Here is a 22,661-nt window from a genome sequence, read left to right on the forward strand (position 1 = left end):
GTTTGAGAAGAAACTTAAGTATGTACTTGCACAGCTCTGGGAAATAATGCAGATTTTATTTAAACTAGGATAGAGGCGGGTAAATAGACAGCTTTATTGAGTATTCGCATGTCTTGGATTATTTGTAAAAATATGTTACTTTGGTTTCAGGGATAGATCATTATTTGCGAAAGATCTTACCTCATCAAATGCGGAGATCATAAAGGTGGCTTCAGATCTCTTAACCCTTCTTATAAAAAGCTTATCTCAAAGAACATGTCTTGATTCCTTTTCTACACTTAGCATACTGCGGACATATTGTATCGATATTTAAAGCACATTTTTACGCCGATGACTCTTTGTCAGCTCCACTCACCCTATGATCTAGACCATTGAAGGGATATGATGCAATAATATAGTATGAGTGAGAACAACCAGCGCCTGAAGTTTTAGAAGTCAATTTATACGTTATACGTGAAGAAGGGTGCTTGAAAATGGTAGTCATCTTATGATCACGAAATTTAAGCTTTTCTGCAGGTTGTAGAAAGATTGATAAGCTTATATTATATAGGTTTTGACCAGTTTTGACCCAAAGTCCAATCCATAATACTCTCGATGCTCTATTATCGCCTTCCAATATTAAATTACAATAATAGTCTATGATATTGGAACGTTATCACAATTCAGAATTATGTTTCATTTATCTGCAATATCTATACCCATATAGCTATATCAGGGTGTTGCAGGACCGTTCCCTAAGAAAGCCGTGTGCATGCAAGGTGAAAACTGGTTGTTTTATTAACTATGCCTATGGCACTGAGAGAACCGATATATTTGGCTGAGGCTCTTGTTTTACGGCGTAAGATAACAACCGTGAAGACCACAAGATCCTACTCTCCCAGAGTGAGGTGGGAAATTGTTCGGTGAGTTTTTAACTACTTTGATTCACAGTATTATCCAATAATGTCAAGGAATAATCAATTTTATTAACTTAAATAAAATGTTACTAACTTCGTTGTTTTATTGCATGTAGTTTGCGTTAATGTTATGTAGTATGTGGTATTAAATTAAAATATCTATTTTTAGTGGTTATAATTAATCAGTCTCTTGAAAAGTAATATCGTTACAGAAGTAATTATATTAACTGTTCATTGTAATTAAATTTCTTGTTCTTGAGTAACGTGATACTTGCACCTAATTGAATAGGCTGGTGTTTTAATTGATACGTCTGAATGTAAACGTAGGTTGACGAAATATATATCTAGGACATTGTTCATAGGAAGTTGGAAAGTGAGCCCCTAAAAGTATTCCAATCATTGTACACTGTGTTACAATATTTCGCGTTTTAGGCCAATTTAAATTAAAATATTACGTACATTGGATTGAAGATTAACTACATTCACACTAAAAAGAAGTGTGTCTGTGAAGATACGCCAATGACAATGGATTATTTTGTATTATGTTTACTCTTGTAAACAATTGAATAACTATTTCTTTTATTTGATAGGTCATAGGTTATTGGATAAAATTATTGGATAATTGTGTCTTTTCTTTTATAAAATAATAGAAAATAGTGTTTTCCAATAAGAAGAGCTCCTCCTTCATTGAACCGAATAACTGTTTAACAAGTGTTCTGTGGAAGTTGGGAAGTTAGAATGGTGATATCCTACACAGGGATTCGTAGAGTTAATAGCTTTTGTAGCGTACACGGAGTACGGTACAACAGTCCACATGCCTGCATAAGTTATACGATTATTTCCTATTGACTAGAACAAGTTTATCTCAGTATTATGAGTTAATAATAAGAAATAATAGTGGCAGATGATCTATAGTTCCACATATAGATGGGTCTAATTTAGATTTTTTATGACCATAACTAGGTAGAAGAATCGCGGTGTCCTAGAAATCTTCCTACTGGTAAAGGTACATATACGTATACTGAATCAAATTTGATTATTCTATCTTGCTGGAACTTCATGTGAGAGAGGTGTGCTCCATATTATTTAAAATGTAAATGTCATAATTCAAACAAGTTGAGTAAAGATTTGAAGCAGAAAATATATTAAGTCCAAATACCAACACTGTATCAGTGGGATAGTATATAGTAAACTAAACCAGAGTATCTTCTTATTTGCGAATTTTAAAACTGTTTAAATAAATGTGTCGATTGGCATCTCTGGTATAAAAAAGAGATGTCCTGACTGATTTACTAATTCATCATCACCCAGCAAAAACCATAAAGTATAGATACATGGCATTGTGCCCTAGATACGCGCTAAGGGAATATTTTTCCACTCCGTCCACAAGTGTGTGTAGGAAATACATTTTGTTAATAAAAATCTTTTAAATGTGTTCCGCAGTTCGATGTAAACCTATTCCAATATTTAATAGATGCATACCTCGAGGTGTCGAAGATTCTTGATATCGCTACCGCCATGTTTATCGATCCTGATACCAATATTGTTTGTTTTAGTATGTTCGTAATAATCTAAATTTGGATTTTTATGGAACGAAAAACTAGAACAGTTTGTAATATATATATATATATATATATATATATATATATATATATATATATATATATATATATATATATACCACTGAAATGAGCAATGTCTATCATTTCGAGACTAGTATCGTACTGTAAGTATGAATGACAGTAATATTATTTACCTTTTAGTGTAAATCTTACCAGTGAAAAATTAATAATAACTTAGTCTATTATGTATAATATTTTAACATTGCTGTAAAAGGTAATTAGGCTTAATAATTAGAATTGTTAATGTGCGTGCGTAACGTGCCCGATATTGGGTTCTATTAGCATTGTGACTCAAAATATTTACAATACATGAAGGGAAAAAACAGGAGGGACGAGTAATAACATAATCAATGACAAATTCTTTGGATATAGCACTAAGGAAGCTAACAAACCCCGACTTAAATATCCTCTCCCTGGCCTAAGATAATTGAAGTACTACTGAAATCTTTGATTTTTTCAATAAAAAATCATAGAATGTTGTATGGAATTTCGAGTGAGAATATTTTCCAATGACCATCACTTATCTCATGAGTGCAATGCCATTTAAAATACGTAGATACGCCTATGAATGTATGATAGACGAATATATACACCCGTTGTTCAACAAGAAATTGTTTGCGAAGCCGCGGGCAACTGATAGTTATTAAATAGTTAGACAAGCTCAGAGGGATAGTGTCAAAACATAAAGTTTTATATTGCAGTTGTATAAAATTATTTGTTTCGGCGAAATAATCAAAAGAAAACTTCATTTGCACATAACCTCATTATAGTTTATATCAGAAGTGAGGGTAGCTCAAATTTTACTTAATCTTGAACCTGTCCCATATTTATATGCCATATTTAATAATTGTGGCCGACAGTGGCATTACACTGGGAGAGAAATTGCAAATGAATCGATGCAGCGAGAAATGTCATACCAGAAAATGTGGGGAGCAGAAACATAAGCTGAATTTATCATGGGAACTTGCTGAAATGGGGTTTTACGACCTTGAATGGCTTGATTACAGCTATTAAGCCTGGCACGGCGAAGATCTTGGCTGTCCATTGCATATCGCAATACTGCTACATTTGCAAGGGAGAAAATACCTGCAGCCACGAAGTAATTATTTGCTACCAAGCTAATTATAGTGGTGGATTGAAAATTCAAGGTGTTGAAAGAAATAATTTATCACGTTGAAAAGATCGAATTACTGTCGAGTACACGAATATTCAGGAAACGGGAATTGTAAATCAATTGTTTATAAATTATATATGTCATAAATAGAAGAGGATAAATACTAAATAACAAGAGGATTCGAAAGGTACATTTTTAACGAAAGATTGGTGGGTGTAACGGATTGTTTAAACATATGCTAACTAATAATTAAAGAGCTTATGTTAATAATAATATAAACTTCCAAATCAAATCTTTCCAAGAATGAGTCTGTTATAGCAACCTAGACACGCCCCCTCTAGACCAAGTTGAGGTTAGATAACAACAGCGCTGGAGCTAGCTAGCACCTTCAAATATGTAAACATCCGATTTGACCGTAGCTCATGGACATTCCAATTTACAATACAAAATTGCATCACTATTTATTTACGAGTAAACCTCTGAGTAGTTCCCGAATGATTTTAGTAATCTGTTATGAAGTCTTTCACCTTGTAAAGTATAACAGGACCTACCCAACTCTCATCTTCATTGACTTGTGAAAGTAGCATTGAAAAAAATAATAATCCTGACTTGAACAAATTTAAAAACGTTGAATCCTTCGTTGATGTCTGTAACATTGTCCCCTACGTATACTTCACAGATAACGTTACTTTGTTCACTAATGTTTAGTCTTTATCTGTACCACAGCTTTTTATTTTCCCTTTGATGTTCTGTAAGCTACGTTTCCCTGCAAGTTTCGATGGTCATCATCACAGTGAATAATTAATGGAAATTGTGTTTGTGCTTGACCTTAATAATCAAAGTGCATTTTAGCGAGCATTGAGAGACTTGAAAGAACTTTAGAACCTTAGGTATTTCTTCATTGACGATCCTCGGAATGGCCGAAGATACCTGTAGAAGCTTAGATGCTATATTTTTCGGAAGTGCTTCAGTAGTAGTGGCAGAGTTTACATAAAGGCTCCTAGTTTTTCAGACCAGGAAAAAATTGAATAGCACTATGGGCTAAATTCTTTTTATCATTGAGATTTAGATATATCGAACGCTCAGAACGTGCTGCAGAACTGCACATTAAAGTCTTAATCACTATAAATGTTACTCTTATATCACGCAGGACTTGGCTACAGTTACGCTACAAAGAAATAAAATACAAATTAAGTTATAAAAACTCGCCTTTGGCCAGAGGCAAGAAATCATGATAGTTTCTTAGACTGACTTACTTCTCAGTAATGCTTCGGGCAATGACTTGATCAGCACTCCCTCTACTTTGGGTTGAGATTTTATTCATATTTAATAAGTCTCTTTTTTAATATTAATTCGTTATTTGAATCTATCACACCTACGTTATGTTAAAATGTCCTACATTTCGACCTTACAAACTACGGCAAAGTATATGTCTCCGTCGTGAACAGGAGTCATCTTCTTATTTTTGATATGCACCCTTAGTGTCTGTTGACTCAACAATTCTTCTGACTTTGAATACTCTCTTTTCCATTCGGAAATTACTTCAGTTTATAAAATATTCATTTTATAATTGGGCTTACTGTTCTAGAATATCTATTCCCTTCTATCAATACAGCTCTGTCATTGCTTTTAACTCAGTGATTGATTTTTTATACTTGAAACAGTTTAGCCATGACAATTAGGAACTGTTTCATGTATCTTAATTAAGTTTCACTCGACGTAAACCCTTTTGCTGTAGCCGAAGCGTTCTGTTCGTAGACAATGTAACAGGTCTGAAGTTCTTTGTGGCGTTGAAGTATATTGTGTGTTATCTCAGAGGAAGTTTTGTGAAACTGAATCGGTGTAAATAAATTAATGTAGACACGTGAAAACCCATGAGAAGTATAAACTGTTCAACTGTTGAAAATATCTGAACAGGATTCGAGAGGATTCTTACTCGGTCACAGCTTTTGATATTGATATAAAAAAATTTGTCGCTGATGCCGTCGTGCCGTCGTGCGTCGTGCCCGTTCTACCCTTCCCCGTCTTTATTATAGTTTTGATATGAATTGACGCTGGGAAAGTTGAGATCACTTCGTACGTGCTCCGACTCGGCAATGGCAAGGCCTGCCAAAGGAAGCTTCTACGTGATGTTTCCACGCTACCAAACGTGGCGGGGAACTAGGTATATTCTTTCTGATTTTCCGTCGTTTGATTGTTGGGAGGTTGTAAAGTTTTTAAGATAACTTCGGTCTTATTGCGGTGTCTCGTGTTGAGATACTCATTCATTTCTTAATGTCGAATTGCCGAACTCAGGAAGTCAAGGAGAGTTCACAAATTATAGTCCATGACTGCACGCGCGGTTATGGTGCATTTTGAAACCCAGTTCAATATGTTCAAGTTCGGATAAATTTGAATCTCCCAATAAGAAAACGCTTGGCGAGATTGTAGATACCAGCCGAGTGACGTGTAGAGACACGATTCAATGCTGCAACCGAACTCAAAGTGGTTTCTCATCGATTTGGATGTGGCTGGTGGAGTGGTTTGTTGCAGCCCTTCGAAAATGATGAGGGAGGCAATAAGCCCGATGTAATCTGTATAAAGTGTGGTAGTGTGTGCTGGTATTGTGCCTATGTTTAGAGGTCTGTATCCTGCGAATGTGGCAGGTATAGAGATAACGAGTCATCAAGCCTGGCTCTTTCTCAGAAGTAAACTCTTTCCATCGTGCAAGGTTACTTAGCTTTGTATCTGGTCGTCTTGTAGCGTAGAATTGTAGGTGAGTTGGACTATCACATATCGGCTACTTCGGGGGGGGGGGGGGGGGAGAGAATCATCACGTGTTTTCACTTCAGTATGAGTAGTAGTTGTACTATGGGAAGCATGTAACTGGAATAGGGATTACATTTATGGTTAGTCCTGATCTTTTCGTGTTATGTCCTTTTTATCATTCGTTACCATTTATCTTTCCATCAATGTATTTAAAACCCCTGGTACATGACTTTGCGTCTATCAATTATTGTAGTTGCGCGATGAACATATCTGGGTTGTCAGACGTATAAAAACACGAAACATTTATAACTTTTTGACGGCTGGCGGAACATCATATCATGAACGCATTCTGTTGGCGGATCCTAGTTATCAATCCCAGTGAAACGTCGTGGTTTGGATTGTCTTTGCTCCGAACATTGGCGTTTCTCTTATGTAGCCTAGGTCGAAACTATTTTGTCTGTCATTAAGAACATGAAAACGCACTTAGTTTGTGGGCCTGACTGTATTTCCTTGTCTATGATCGTTATGGTACATCGGGTATCGTCGCTTGCATGGCTGGATTATCGTTTAACGTTTGTACCGGTGAATGAATTGATATCACTGCCGTAGTATTCCAGATGGAACATTGTGATTATCAGTTTCATTTCAGTGAGTCCGGACCATCTTAACTATACACCAAAATGTCTTGTGCGTTTATTCTACTGCCACAAATTTATCTTTGTTTTCAACAGTAGCTGATCATGCGGTTGAGTGACGAGGTCAATCAAGTTGATACTATTGAACTTGACTTCTTAAATGGGTTTAAAAGGCTCTTTTATAACATTTTTGAGAAAGCTTGTAGCTCTCGGAGTTTTTTCCCGGTCTTATTCGGTGGATCTACTTTTATCTTGAGGAAATGCATGCAGAGTACAAGTCCGTAGTACAGTGTATTCTGAGTTTGTTGCTTTGCTACCTCTCTCTTTTTCCTAGTAATTATCAATGATATCCTGAAATAAGGCACTTTACACTGAGGACATCAAGATACTACTGTACTTGACGCTGGCGGTGTTGGACCAGTTAACTGTTTAATAAGTCATTGATTCCGTTGTGAGGTGGGCTGAAATCAATTCTATGCCTCCGAACTCCCAACAATCCGGTGGCAGTTGTTTGAATTCTTGAAATCATTCCTTTTCACTTGCTGATGAAAGTGCAATGTTCAACACGCAAAACAGCCATCCGCACTATCTGCACCGGTCATCTTACGAGCGTGCCGTGACGGTTCCTACGATGTTTATTTACAACAACTTACTACGAACTAAAAAAACTAACATTCATAATCTCAAAACAATTAAGTTCAAAGGCAACCAACACCATGTTCGAGCATACTAAACATTCAACAGTGTAAATATAAAATTAAAAGAAAAAATTCAGTACTTAATTAAATATTAAATTATGTAATACAAAACCGAACTAGATATTTACATCTAGGACAATTTAAGAAAAATAAAAAATATTACATAAATGCGCATACAAAAATTCAAGACTTGTTTACAATTCACTTTACGTATTTTTAAGTTTTAACTGAAGCTTTGTTTCAAGATATTGCAAGGCAGCATTGCGTATTATAACTTATTTTAAAATACAGTATTTACTATGGCAGGAATAATATTCCTCTATATTATTTTCGCTGCGAGAGGAACTTTTCACGAAAGATGTTTGACATAAAAGGACGTAAAATAAGTTTGTTTGATCTCTTTTGTATAGATAGTGTTATTGAAGTTTAAAACCTACATCTTACCGTCATAACATAACACGAAAAATACAGCAGTCGATTACCGATATAGATATGATAAACTTCACAAGTATGTTGAATGTTATTGAAAATAAAGTAGCCTTGATTAATTTTACTAAGTTAAAAAATAAGAATTTTTTATCACATATTAGAAAAGCTTAATCATTTATTAGTATATGACAATATGAAAAGTCACCACTAAATACTATAACAATAATTCTAAAGTCGTGAACTACAATTGTACTGTGAACGTCTGTAATGTACTGCATGCACATTTCACATTGTGGAATTCCCCAGATAGCCAACATACATTACAACAATAGACCTGTGTAATGCACATACATGTTGACCAGTTAGTGACGAGTTACGGCCAACAATAAAATAAACATGTGTTGCACATTAACATCATAAACCCTCTCGTTTTGCCCCAATGAAGGTGAAAATCAATTAATTCAATAGTAAGAAACATTGTCCATATTCCTTGTTCTCATATTTCGCATATTACATTACAATAAATGTTCCTCAGCGGGTAGCTCGAGTTTTATTAGACCAAAAATGAGTTTTTACAATCCGGAATTGATCATTCATTTTACTTTTCAAAACCGTATTAAATATTTTTATATTTACACCGATCTTCCGTCCCTCGCCATATGTACGCCACTGTTTCTACTCACAAACGAATAGATTGAAATCAGAATCCAGGGTATCATACTTTGAAGGCGTTAGGACTTATGTAGTAAAATAAATAGCCAGTGTTACGAAACCATTTCCTGGCGGGTTTTCTCTTGGACGGACGTCAGTTTCCTGGTAACTCGCTGTTCTCTGTACATACTCACTGCCGATTGAATACTCGTCATTTTATCAATGACGGTTTTTTAGAAATGGCATTTTTTTAACCCAATAATAATCCAATCATTGTTACTGACGTTACAGATATCTATACAGTAAATGTTGACATATTTACAAAGTTCATATCAAATCCAGTATCACTGGTTTTCAATTCTTATCGAAGAATATTAAAGTTAGTTGTTATATCTATATTATGAAATTAATATGTGGCAAATCTTTTTGAAAACTCTTGAATGAGATATGGATCTTATTGCTCTTTACTTGAGACTATATATATATATATTGTGTGTGAGGGAATGTGCGGATACCGACGGCACCCGAATGTGAGAGAGCCACTGTACCGAACTGTCGGCACAAGGATTTGAGTGAGCCACTGTACCGAACTAACAGTACCCGGATTTGAGAGAGCCACTGTACCGAACTGCCGGCAACCGGATTTGAGTGAGCCACTGTACCGAACTGTCGGCAACCGGATTTGAGTGAGCCACTGTACCGAACTGTCGGCACCCGGATTTGAGTGAGCCACTGTACCGAACTGTCAGTCAACCGGATTTGAGTGAGCCACTGTACCGAACTGCCGGCAACCGGATTTGAGTGAGCCACTGTACCGAACTGTCGTCAACCGGATTTGAGTGAGCCACTGTGCCGAACTGTCGGCACCCGGATTTGAGTGAGCTACTGTACCGAACTGTCGGCACCCGGATTTGAGTGAGCTACTGTATCGAACTGTCGGCACCCGGATTTGAGTGAGCCACTGTACTAAACTAACGTCATCCAGATATGAGCGACTGTACTGAGCAGACGGCATGCGGATGTGAGTCATTGTACAGAACTGACGGCACCTGGATGTGTACGGCATTTTGATAAAAAAATATACATCGTCTACAATAGAACAGAAATAAACTTGAAACGGGATGGTAATAAAAGAAAAAATAATTGATATTTAGGCGCTGATACCCACAATACTGACACTTCTTGGATTCACATAAGGGTGGTTAGAAAGTCTATCATACCACGCAGAGCTCTCGAGGTACTGTTGAATAGCTTATTCCTCCCAGATAATATTATATAGCTGACTCGGAGAACCCTTAATATGGCTTAGGATCCAAATCGTATTAACTACGTCTGGAGACAAGTCCCGCCCAAGTTATCGTAGCAACCGAATGATAGAGAAGTAACTGATGGACACCCGGATATAAGCCTTCTGAGATTTTTTGTCCACTTTCGCTGCGTGGAAACCACTCAACACGGATCTCAACTTCCCCATTGCCGTCATCGGCTGCTTTGCCTAATTGTGACAGTCTCTTAAAAATTACGGTATTTGTATGTATTGAAAAAATTTCTGTTTTCACAGATTGTTTCTCACTGCGTCAACCTCCATTCAATCTAAGAAAAATAAAAAAAATATCTTCTAACGAGTTTTGCATACTTTTACTAATAACTTAGTAGTAAATATTGTAATAGTTTTTTAGTTTTATAGGCTCCAACATAAACATAAACCTTAATTCTTCAGGAGAGGTGATTTTGCATTACTTCTTTCTTTTTCCCCTCCCCAAACAGAAATTCTGGATATACAATCGGGAGTACATAAGGAAAAAAGATGCAAAGCAGAGAAACTAGCATTACTCATTACAATTTTAAAAGTTGTAGATTGGAAATACAACATCCATTGATATTTGTTAGCGTAATAGCTTTAATTTGATAAAGTAATAAAACAATCATTTTAGTTATGCGTTTTAAATTATCTTAAATTGTAAAGATGCGTCCACACTGGACGAACATTGTATGACCGAACTTTGGTTCAGCGGTGAAGAACCCCTTGTGGTGCAGCCTATTGAAATTTAGTGTTGTTGGACACCATACTACAACAGTAACTGTGAGTACAGAGCAGTTTTCGGACAGTAAAAAAACTCTTCTTTTAATTATCAAGCAATATCAACAGAATAGTTTACTATGGAATCCACGAGAAGTAAGGTATAAAATGAAAGTAAGGTATAAAACTTGACACATTGACAATTTAAAATCAATTGCTACAGAAGCTGGTACAGACGTTATTCAGTGAAGAGAGAAAATTAGCAGTATATTAGTGCAGTGCAGATGGTGGTATTTATTCCACATTTTTAGTGGCAACATCAAGACCCACCTTTTATAGCCTTACAGTAAAATCTCAAGAGGAAGACAGGTAGAAATGTAATGTATGATAATGTCCAAAAAAATATGTAAGAAAATGTGAGGCATTTAAGATTACGAAAGATTGCTGGAAATGTTAGCAATTAAGAATCTACTTGTCCGTTCTTAAGTCTTCACCACTGTATTCGTATTGTCTTGTTAATAACTGCCTCTGCCACCACCGACACTGTTGATGGCCAGCACAAGCCGACGCGCACCAACATCCATTGTTACTGACAACGCACACACTGAATTCACAGCGATCGCCATAATTTGTTCGACAAACATCTAAATAAATGTTCGGCGAACGTGTTTTTGGAAAACATTCAGTTTGACTAACAATGTAATGTTTGGCCAACATTTGTGGATAACATATATAGGTTGACTATAAATATAATGGTCGGCGAACATGTACGTCACGAATGTGTACCCGGTGTGGACGTAGCATAAATCTTTTCCAGAACTTTAAATCATAGTCTATGTGTAAGATAATTTGCATTGAATCAGAAATATGACATTGTTTAAAGTTTGCCAAATGGTCCGGTACACATTGCCGGATGTGAGAGGCTGCGCGCAGGAGCCGGTAGAGGAAGAAAGGGCCGGCCGGCCTCGGCCAGCAGCTGATGGGCAGAATTGGCAACACCGCGCCACAGCAGTCAAGTTCAAGGCTACTATACTCCCCTCCCCCCTCCATCTCAAGGCCGTCTCTGCTCACTGCACCTCGGGTACACTCACACACGCACTATTGGACTTGTTAAAATAGTTCCTACCAATATGGAACTGAAACACATCCATCCGCTTATCAGTGGACACGACTGCGAGTCGACGTGATGCACGCAAAATTAAAAGGTTAAGTTGTATTTCAGTAATCATACAATTGTATTAAATGGTATGAAATATGTCCTATTAGCAAATCACTCATATAGAATTATATCGTAAATTTCAATTACCTTAAAAATTACTTCCGTACGGATAGAGTTTCGAGTGTTATATAAAAATACATTTGTACTTAGCAAGTTTATATCGGTAACGGATTCGTTTGCAAACTCATGGTTCCAAATATAATTGTTGTATAAGTATGTACGACATTTTCGAAAGTAAAAACTCCAATTTAAAAGCGGATATTGTTACTTAAACATTTCTGGTAATACTTCAAAAGTAGTAAGGAAAATCATTATTATGTGGCAAATTGTGTGTTTCGTTTTGTGGGACATTGAGATCGTGTTGTAAAAAAGCTTGTAATGTTCTAATCGACGTTGGAAACTAAATCGATGTTGTCTTCTATTCAAGTGTACAATTAACAGTAAAGTCAAATATCGATATGAAGGTCAAGGGTTCAAGGGGGTTGCGTCTGTTGTCTGCACTGTTCGGAGTTTCACTTACATGTAGCCTCTGTTACATTTATAAATAAAATTGCACACATCTTCTGGGATTAAAAACGTACTAATAGAAATATTTAATTTTAGTTGATTAGTGATTTTGTTTAGGTTTAGTCAACAGCGTCAACATAACATTTTGGGATCGATCATTCCATATGAAATCAACCAATACAAATCGTTTTGGAACATGACCTCTTGGATTGTTATTATAATTTGTTTACTATTTTCTCTGTGTCTTGTTATTTGAGAATATTTCAACTTTAACTGTTATAATTTAACATTGTATGTCATTCATTCTCCTTATTTGGCAGGCCATCACTACAAATTCATATTTTTACACAAATTATGGTTGTTATACGATTAAACTGCTGTCCCACGAAGAACCTTGTCACACAGCTAACAGGATAGTATGAAAACCGCTTACTTTTTACAAAAAATAAAAAGAGGTCTTTGAAATGTCTTATGAGTACAAAAGCAAGGTCTAAATTTCATTTTTATGTTTTGACCTTATATAACTCAAACAGTAGTATTTGTTTTACAAATTTAAAATTAAATGTAATATTCTTAGCGATGGTGGGTGCTATTAGTAAACCAACAAATGATAAAAATCCAAGATTAGTCCTGGCCATTTGTTGATTCGACATGGAATGACCAATTGCTCCCTTAGAACTAGGTGTTTTATGGATATAATAGAATAGACAGCTTGAATTCAAAATTAAATACAAGAAGGTTATAGATAGTTTGAACGTAGTATTGTTTTCATATTTGCAAGCGACATAAACAGAAACAATGTTAGGTGAAAATATGAATAGGAAGCAAGTGGCTGTAACCCACAATACCAACCATCATTTGCAGCCCCTTCAGTTTTGGTTGTGATCACTCTCCCTACTGAACTGCCGGCTCAGAGCATCCTAGTTGTACGCGAGACAAGTTGGAGCCAACTTCACGATCTGAGAGTACCAAATCCCGCAATGAAATATAATGTTATTAGCTTTACACATTAAACTGACTGATTATACTTGAATACTTTCGCAATATGTAAATCACTCAAACAGAATCACTAATCACTACCACAAGAATTATTAAAGACAGCTTAAAACAACGTCAAATGTAATCTACTTATTGATTCATAACATGCGAACCTGTCACCCTACTATAATATTATTGTCAGTACAATTATAATTATGCGTATAATACACTAGCGCATCATTTTATACCACATGCAATGCACAATTTGCTGTAAAGGGCCTTTTGGTTTTTTACTAGCAGAAAATATCATTTGAAAATTTTGAAAACAAGTGTTAGTAGATCAATGTTTCTTCAAATCTATAATTTCTAAATTTATGTTTTCCTCTAAAAAATACAGACAATACTAAACGCATACGAGTGTAAACTCACACAAAAACTGATAAGTTTGAGATACATAAGGTTGGTGTACAAAAATAAGACATTATTTTAATTATAATATAGATTGATTATAGAGGGAATCACTAAACAATTTGTACTCTCGTTATTGTCAATTACACTTAGAGACTGTGACGATTGGTCTGTTATACAAAAAGTAAAGCCACCAATGTTTTATCACCCATTGTCAACACTTCTATCTATTACTTTACTCCCACAGTACAATTTCGTAAAACGTGTGAGTTACGGGTTTTTAGTGAATGAAATTAAAGGATACAACTATACTTACAATTTACATAAAAAGAAACTGATTAGGCTACTTCTAGAATAGATCTGAGAAAACTCCGAATAAACTGGTTACATTATGATCATTGATCAGGTTATTTGAGTTCTATAATTTACATAGGATTATAACCATTCATCAAAAGAATGGCTCTAATGCCTCGAATACCTAATCCCTAATAGATCCAACAATATAATAAGTTTTTATTATTTTTGTAGGCTTTCCTTAGCAAATGCCAACAAAAGTATTAGTAGCATGAATAACATACAAACCGTCTCTAAAACCAAATAGGAATTATTACGTCGTATAGTAAAAATAGAATTAATGTTGTTTAGAAAGTTTTCATATATCTGAGTTAATGTGGCTCTTTAACACCGTTTCCATATCCACTTTGACATACCACTGATGTGCGAGGTTTTTAGATTTTGGTTATTGAATAACTTGTATAACTTCATTAGAAGTAGTAGTTCCTAATTGTGTATTATTTACAATTCTACCTAGTTTGTTATGAATAAACCGTAATAGCACGTAAGCTAGTAGTTTTAGCGTTGGCTGGGCATTGTACAATATAAATGAGAAGTGAATAATATTATTTGCTGATTCTTCAATCTAGTTATATATTTTGCATTTTAAAGATGGTAAACACTCTTTCTTTTTTACTTGACACTCGTCAGTTTTTCCTGTATTTTGTGTTTGTATAAGTAAGGGAGGTACACTTATACCGTATTCGAGGAGGTTGACACTCGTCAGTTTTTCCTGTATTTTGTGTTTGTATAAGTAAGGGAGGTACACTTACACCGTATTCGAGGAGGTTGACACTCGTCAGTTTTTCCTGTATTTTGTGTTTGTATAAGTAAGGGAGGTACACTTACACTTACACCGTATTCGAGGAGGTTGACACTCGTCAGTTTTTCCTGTATTTTGTGTTTGTATAAGTAAGGGAGGTACACTTACACCGTATTCGAGGAGGTTGACACTCGTCAGTTTTTCCTGTATTTTGTGTTTGTATAAGTAAGGGAGGTACACTTACACCGTATTCGAGGAGGTTGACACTCGTCAGTTTTTCCTGTATTTTGTGTTTGTATAAGTAAGGGAGGTACACTTACACCGTATTCGAGGAGGTTGACACTCGTCAGTTTTTCCTGTATTTTGTGTTTGTATAAGTAAGGGAGGTACACTTACACCGTATTCGAGGAGGTTGACACTCGTCAGTTTTTCCTGTATTTTGTGTTTGTATAAGTAAGGGAGGTACACTTACACCGTATTCGAGGAGGTTGACACTCGTCAGTTTTTCCTGTATTTTGTGTTTGTATAAGTAAGGGAGGTACACTTACACCGTATTCGAGGAGGTTTTTGCAACTTTAAAGATTTTAACAAAACGTCAGTATTTTACACTTGATTCTCTGTTAAGTGATGAAAAGACGAAAGGAGCTCTCGGGCGAATAAACCAAATCTAGATCCAAGTAATTCTATACGTAATGACCAATCCAGGCTTCAAAATTCCTACTCACGTCATCATCATACCCACGTGTTTGTAAAGTTTCAAAGCGATTGTTGGGTTTCTATTTAACAATATGATTACTTTCATGTATTTTGTTTAAAGTGTCACTACACTGAACACTGTTTCCATATTCAAAGACAAAAGGATAATAAAAACAATAGTTCATAATTTTTTTAAATGATTGTTGTTTTTAATTTGTAAAACAATTTCTATACATTGTTTATTGACAAACTTGTGAGCATGCGTACGTAAAGTACCCGATTTAATTGTTTTGACGTGTGACAAGAAATATATACTGTAGCTGAAGTAAGAAAGACAGAGAGCCGAGCAATCATATGACTGAAATAGTAGTAAGTCCGATTTGAGAAAATAAGCAAGCGCAGCGAGCTCGTAACTATTGGAAATGGAATAAGTTGCACCTTTTTATAATTAAGAATACTATAGAGGGGGCAGCGAGTTATTTTGCTTTGTTAAGGCATAATATACTGATAAGGTACACGGTGTGAGTTAAAAGTATACTCTGTTTAATTTTTGATGAATTAAGATGGATGGATGGAATAGGTGAACTTTTTAGTCACTGTTATAACTTTCTCCATTTCTCAAAAATATAAATTTTTGTGGGAAAGCGGTTAAAAAATTTTAAATGTAAAATACTCATTAAGTTACATCTCAATTTAAATGTCTTGACAAAAGAAGAACAATGGAAACTAGAGCTTACTATCTCAACCCAGCACACAACGGCTGCTCATTGAAATTAATTAAGTTAAAAGCATGGATTGATCCTGCTCAACCTTCAATGGATTAAGATAGAAAAATGAAACTCATGACACACCTCTAGGAATCAAAAGTGAACTATAATGTCCAAAATGGCCTTTTTGGGGAGCAGTTTAAAATTTTTAAATGTGAAGTTACAGTAGCACTAGTAATTACAATTACGATAAGCAATAAAACGGCTAAAACTTACTAACCTGTGTTTTTTAAATCGGATGTTCCAACTGTTTCAGGACAGTTTGAAAATGTCCAAGCCTTTTGTAGAAACTTGAAACAGCACACATTGTATGGATTCACGTGGGATTTCTTTGAATTTCTGCTACTATTCTGTCCCTAAGGTCATTAATGCACTTCGGTTTCGTTTTATAGACGTTGTTTTAATGTGACCCCACACTAAGTATTCAAGAGGAGATAGATCTGGCGATCTTGGTGGCCACCCACTCAATACTTTCTCTTCTGCCTATCCAGCGATTTGGAAACATGTTGTTTAAATACTCGCGGGCATGCAGGCCATAGTGTGGAGGTACTCCCAAACTTTATTACAGTTGTTAGTTGCTTCTTGAATAGCTGGATAAACCTGATTGTGGAAATTTTCATGGTATACCTCGGCGTTAAAGTTTCCATCAATGAAAAAGGGCCAAACAAACTGATCCCTCACAATGCCAAGCCAATTTTTAACGTAACCAAACATGAAAATTGCTACATCTGAGAAAGCAATGTTGATTAATCTAATTGTATTATCAATGTTCCGCATCATTATTTCAAAAAATTCTACTCGACGATCAAAATCGTCCTCACTGAACACATGAACTAAACGAATTTTGTACGCTTTTATAACCACTGTCATGTAAAACTTTACAACTGATGTTTGAGATATACCTAATATTTTAGAAATATTTCTTGTTGAGACATGATTATCTTTTACAACTGTAAAAAGGCCAAGTAACAAAACTTCAATTGTAGTCGATTTTGGTCGCCCAGGTTTGGGGCGATCATTAACGCTGCTGCTTCCTAGAAACGTTGGATTGTTTTTTTTAACTCCTGATTTAGATAAAGGGTTTTGATCGGGATGTGTCATTAAATAAATTCTTCATCATAAGATCTTGCCCGGTCTCTACGGATATGTCCCGGTCTCTACAGATAAATGTAGGCTACGGCCTCACATCATCAGGATCATAAAAAGCTCTTGTTCACTTAAACACTCCATTTCAATGTAAAGTATTACAAAAAAATGTCTTAACTTTGTTAATTCCAACCAGAAACTGACTATGAATCTGGATTTCCTCAAAACTGATAAGATAAGGGAGGCCTGCCCTGCAGCATGTAATAACTGTAAAACCGGTTTGGGTTTGTAAGAAAAGTAAGGAACGTTTGAAAGTCCATTTATGAAGTAATTTACCTTCTGAATGTGGATGTTCATGTTTTGCCTCAATTAATTTTTAATTAATTTCAATGAGCTGCCATTTGGTACTTGGTTGAGATATAAAACTCTAGTGTTCACTGCTCTTCTTCTTTTATCAAGACCTTTCACATGAGGTGTCACTTAATGGGTCTTTACATGTACAAATGTTGAGCTCCCCCTAAATCAAAGTTGTAACAGTGACTAAACAGTTTACTTCCATTTTCTAGAAAGGTGTCCATCCCTCCATCTTTATCCATCAAAAAGTAAACGGAATGTATCCATACTTTTAACTCACACTGTATAAAATGGATCAAAATTGCTAGACTGCACCAAGTAAATATAGCAGAGATCGAATGGAAAGGACGCTTATCAGTACTTGTCAGGAACGAAAACCGAGGCTACAGACGAGAACAGTATAACCATAAATATCAGTCTGTCATTGTAGTAGTTTGGATGTTTCTGCTTCTGTTACACAAATATGAGTAATTCCATTTCAAAATTATTATATAAACACCATAATTTAACATAAGCACTATTACATTGTGAGTGCTCTCAATAAGAAAACTGCGGACTCCGACTTTAGGATTCCTCCCCATTAGCCTATAATAGAGTGCATGTGAAAATGTAGGAACTATTCAATCAAATATTAGCTGCATAGTATTGTATACTGTAGTTTAGTAATTGTCAGTTCATTAAAACTACAAATAATAATCAGCTTAAAATTAGAAAACAAATTACCGGACTATGTGGAAACGAGTTTTTTCTAGGTACATGAAAGAGCTGTTTTTTTAAACTAAAGCAGGTTTTAGAAATTTACTGAATTCAGTGTAGTATAAAAAAAGTAAAATTAAATATCTTAAGAACGAAAACTCAAAAATGTATCTCAATCCAGTGCTTTGCTCTCATTGGGTTTCACAGAAGCAAAAAGGTAGTTGTATCTCGGTCTTATCATGTAATTTCTGGTGATTCTGTCCCACAAGCTGTAACTACTCAATACATAATACTCATTCAGGTCAAGGAACTACGCCTACTCTTGATGTTTGTTTTAACTTATGATATAGTAACCCTTTTTATTTTATTCGTGTTGTATGAAATAAAATGCTTTTGTATACGATGAAGCATGTAAATACCAAAAGGGCATTTTTAAAATGATTTTAATTTTTATAAAACTAATTTTTTCACGTGATCAGCGCCATTAAATATATTGCTCTTTGGGTTAGCTAGTGTTTATTCAAATACAATGAAAATTATAACAAACAAACTATACAATTATAAAATTCTTAATTAACAGTATAATGCTTATCCTTACAAAGTCAGTATGTTTAATTCCTTATATTAGAGACTATTATATGACGGTTCAAACTTAACACATTGACTGCGGCGGACGCACATAACAGCTGTTCTGCGTGTACTAAAATCGGTACCACGGTGAAGGTGTTAACAACGTACAATATGGCTACAGAGGTATTATAGATTAAGCTTTTGTACAGTTAGACTGACCTATTATTCAAATTGAAGGTAGTAATGCTCAGTAGCACAACTGAGAGGGACAGTAAAATTTAAAAATTAAAGTATTATAAGATATAAATGATTAAATATACCTGTAGTTCTTTCCAGTACTATTTCATAGCAAAATATCAATATTTGACAAATAAAATCGGTATTTAAAAAATGCGTATTTTTACCAGGAATTTTTAAGCGCGTCATACTGCGCCTTCCATCCGGTATCTGCTGTAGCCTTATCAGTGTTCTGAGAGTTGTGCCTATCGTAACATTGAAGGCGTGACAAACAAGCAACCTACAAGCATATCTGTCACACTTAAAACTTGGGCAATGAAAATTTGATACATTGAGACGGTGATGACTAGAGTACCACCCTCACCATCCCCCCCTTTCACCCATATACAACGGACAAAATGCGGAAAGATTACACTGATTGTAGAAAGAACCTGATTTACCTCAGATATACGATTGTGGATTGTGTGTGTATCTTGAGTTTAATCAAACGATTCTTCTTATAAATCTGTATGAGGGTATTCGTCCAGTCTACAGAAAACTTTCTAACTTATGTAATATCATTTTTCACGCTATTTTATGTTATGAGAGTAGTGGGCTGTTGTAATGTGTTACTTAGACCAAGATAAATTATAAAACCTAAAATAAATATGAGATGAACATTAAATTATAGTGTTATTAAATAAAGCTTTATTCTATTGTAAATTGTAGCCCACAATTTCGTTGCTTTCAATGAGCATAGTTATTAGTGTGGGTTGAAAAAAATAAATGTATTTTTAGAATGCTTTAGTGCAGGAAAGTTGCACGTTATTGTGATAAAAAGAAGCAACATAAATATAAATCAGCTTCGGCATAAATGTGACTATTTACAGATTTAAATTTATTTAAGTATGTCATATCATAAAAAAAGTATTAAAAAACTGAACAAGTTTATTTAAAATGTTTCAATAAACTTAACAAAATTACCGAAATATCTCCTATTTCTTAAAACTTAAGTGTAATGCGTGAATAAATGAAACTTATTTTTATTTTCTATATGTCATTATACTTTTTGTCGCAATGGCAACTTTTACGCACTAAAGTGTTTTGAAAACAAAATTCAGTGTTTAAGACCCACCCTAACAGTTGTTGCCTCACCTGCAATTTTCTATGTATTGGAAAATAATTTTTATTTTAATATTTGTTTTCACAGTCTGATTTGAATAACATAGATGTTATTTTTTTATGGATGGATTAGTCTCACTCCTAGTGGTCACATTAGCCGATCAGATATTTGGAGGTTAACTGTGTTATTCAGACAAAAGTGGAGAGTATAAAACATGTTTTCTGCTATTATTCTCTCATTGCCATGACTCAAAATTGGTGGTCTGGAGGATTTGACGCTCACAAACCGGCTTTCACTCTTTCTCTTGTCATCTCAGTGTTCTCATTGAGAAAATCCATGTCCACCAATTTGTGAAATTTCTTTTTAATAAGTCTTCTAATGCAGAATATGTTGTAGTTAAGCATAATAAAAGAAATATTAAACGGTATTCACATTTTTTAAACTCTAAAATACTCTAAAAAATATCACACAAAATAAAACATTTGATTGTGTTTAAGTAGACCTCCTTTTAGCTTAAGGTTACTATGTGGACAATTTCACTTTCATGAATTGTTTTCAGATGTACCAAAGGTGAATGCTGCGTCTCAAACCATTTAGGTATAAAAATATATTTTCTTAAAAACACATATGGACATAGATATGGATATGGGGATATGGACAAAACAATATAATTTTCATGAGTATTTTCCATAGGGTTATTTTTCTGTTTTTATATCCTAAATTAGTTTTTAAAATATTTGCCACCCATTATGAAACACCCTGTATGGAGATAATAGTTGGAGACAATTTTGTATTTTTGAAGAAAAAGGCGATCTTTGTCTTTTTACCAGTTTTTTGCACGCACCATCAGAATCTACAATCCCATGACAGAATCTACTGTTCCAATGCCAGGCCTCCAAATTATCGTGTTCTGATGTCTTGTGATGTTGCAGGTGTCTATGATGTCATCGACCACCAGCAGCACGAGCACACGATGCAGCCGCATCAAAAAGGAGGAGGATTCCTACCGTGATCCCTGCTCTCCACCTAGCAGCGGGGCCTACTCCCCCTCCACTACCCTCACCCCTGCCACATCACATGATGTAAGTAAGTCTACTCTGCAGGTAATTTTCAGAAATTTGAATTTAGAAATGACCTACAAATTTCTCCAAAAGTTGCTAAATCTACATTGGGACCTGATCTGCGTGTATTGTTCACACATTACAAATATAATACTACTTCCCTCATATTTATTTTATTATGGAATTATAAAAACCTAGACTCTTTAGTAGCCCAAATGTATTTATTAAAGATCTAAATTTGTATAAGTATTTAGGTTGGAATACAAAATTAAATCTATAACATAGAATGTGGCAGAATTGGGGCAATTATGCAATCAAAACCTGTTTTGGAAACTTGTATAGCAAATTTTAATAATTGCCTCATTATGCTTAAATTCATATACCAACACTCTGTGTTGCTCCCAATCTGCATAGGCAACATATTAATTGGATATACCCACATTTATGCTTAATCTAACGATATTAAGAATAAAGTTAACACTAAGAAGAATAGTAAAGAACTGATTATTGTTACATTTGTTTTATTGATAATTGTTAATAATTTATATAATATTCACTAGGAAAGAAGTATACAGGGATTTTAGCCTATGTTTTGATCATTGATGATCTTAATCATATACCTTGTCAAACAAAGCCTCTTATGCACAACTAAACACTACAGATTAAAAAGATGATAATATAATAAATAATTACAATAACTTAATTAACTGTTCTTTTAAGTATTATAACTCAATTGAGACATGGAATCGGTAAAATATATATTATGTTAAATCCATCAGGCTGTCCTGATTTTTAAATCACCTGAATAGCTCTATATGTTTATTACAAGGTAGGAGTAAGCCACACCATGTGTTGTGTAACAGACCTCGCTAATGTTTCATGCAAACTTTTAAGCCTATTCAAGCTCATTTCTTTATTAAGATGTTCTGTGATCAGGTAGATTATACAAAAAAGAAATTTTTACTTTCTCCTAGCAGACAAAAGGAAATTGTTTCTACTTACAGAATGATAGGCATCTACTACACTCAGCCAAACTCCATGGTTGAACATGCACCATCATAGAGATTAACC

At 34.9% G+C, this 22,661-nt stretch overlaps 1 protein-coding gene across 4 annotated transcripts in view; it reads left to right on the forward strand.

Moving 5' to 3' along the window:
• The window catches only part of LOC124374679 (steroid hormone receptor ERR1), a 178,704-nt gene that overhangs the window by 95,428 nt on the left and 60,615 nt on the right, over positions 1–22,661 (forward strand). For all 4 annotated transcript variants that reach the window (XM_046832855.1, XM_046832860.1, XM_046832864.1 and 1 more), the window contains one exon: positions 21,462–21,611. In XM_046832855.1, coding sequence (XP_046688811.1) covers positions 21,462–21,611 — 150 coding nt within the window. The remainder of the gene's footprint in view (positions 1–21,461; positions 21,612–22,661) is intronic.

This window comes from Homalodisca vitripennis, chromosome 1 (assembly GCF_021130785.1).
Source record: "Homalodisca vitripennis isolate AUS2020 chromosome 1, UT_GWSS_2.1, whole genome shotgun sequence".
In the NCBI taxonomy this organism is placed as follows: Eukaryota; Metazoa; Arthropoda; class Insecta; order Hemiptera; family Cicadellidae; genus Homalodisca; species Homalodisca vitripennis.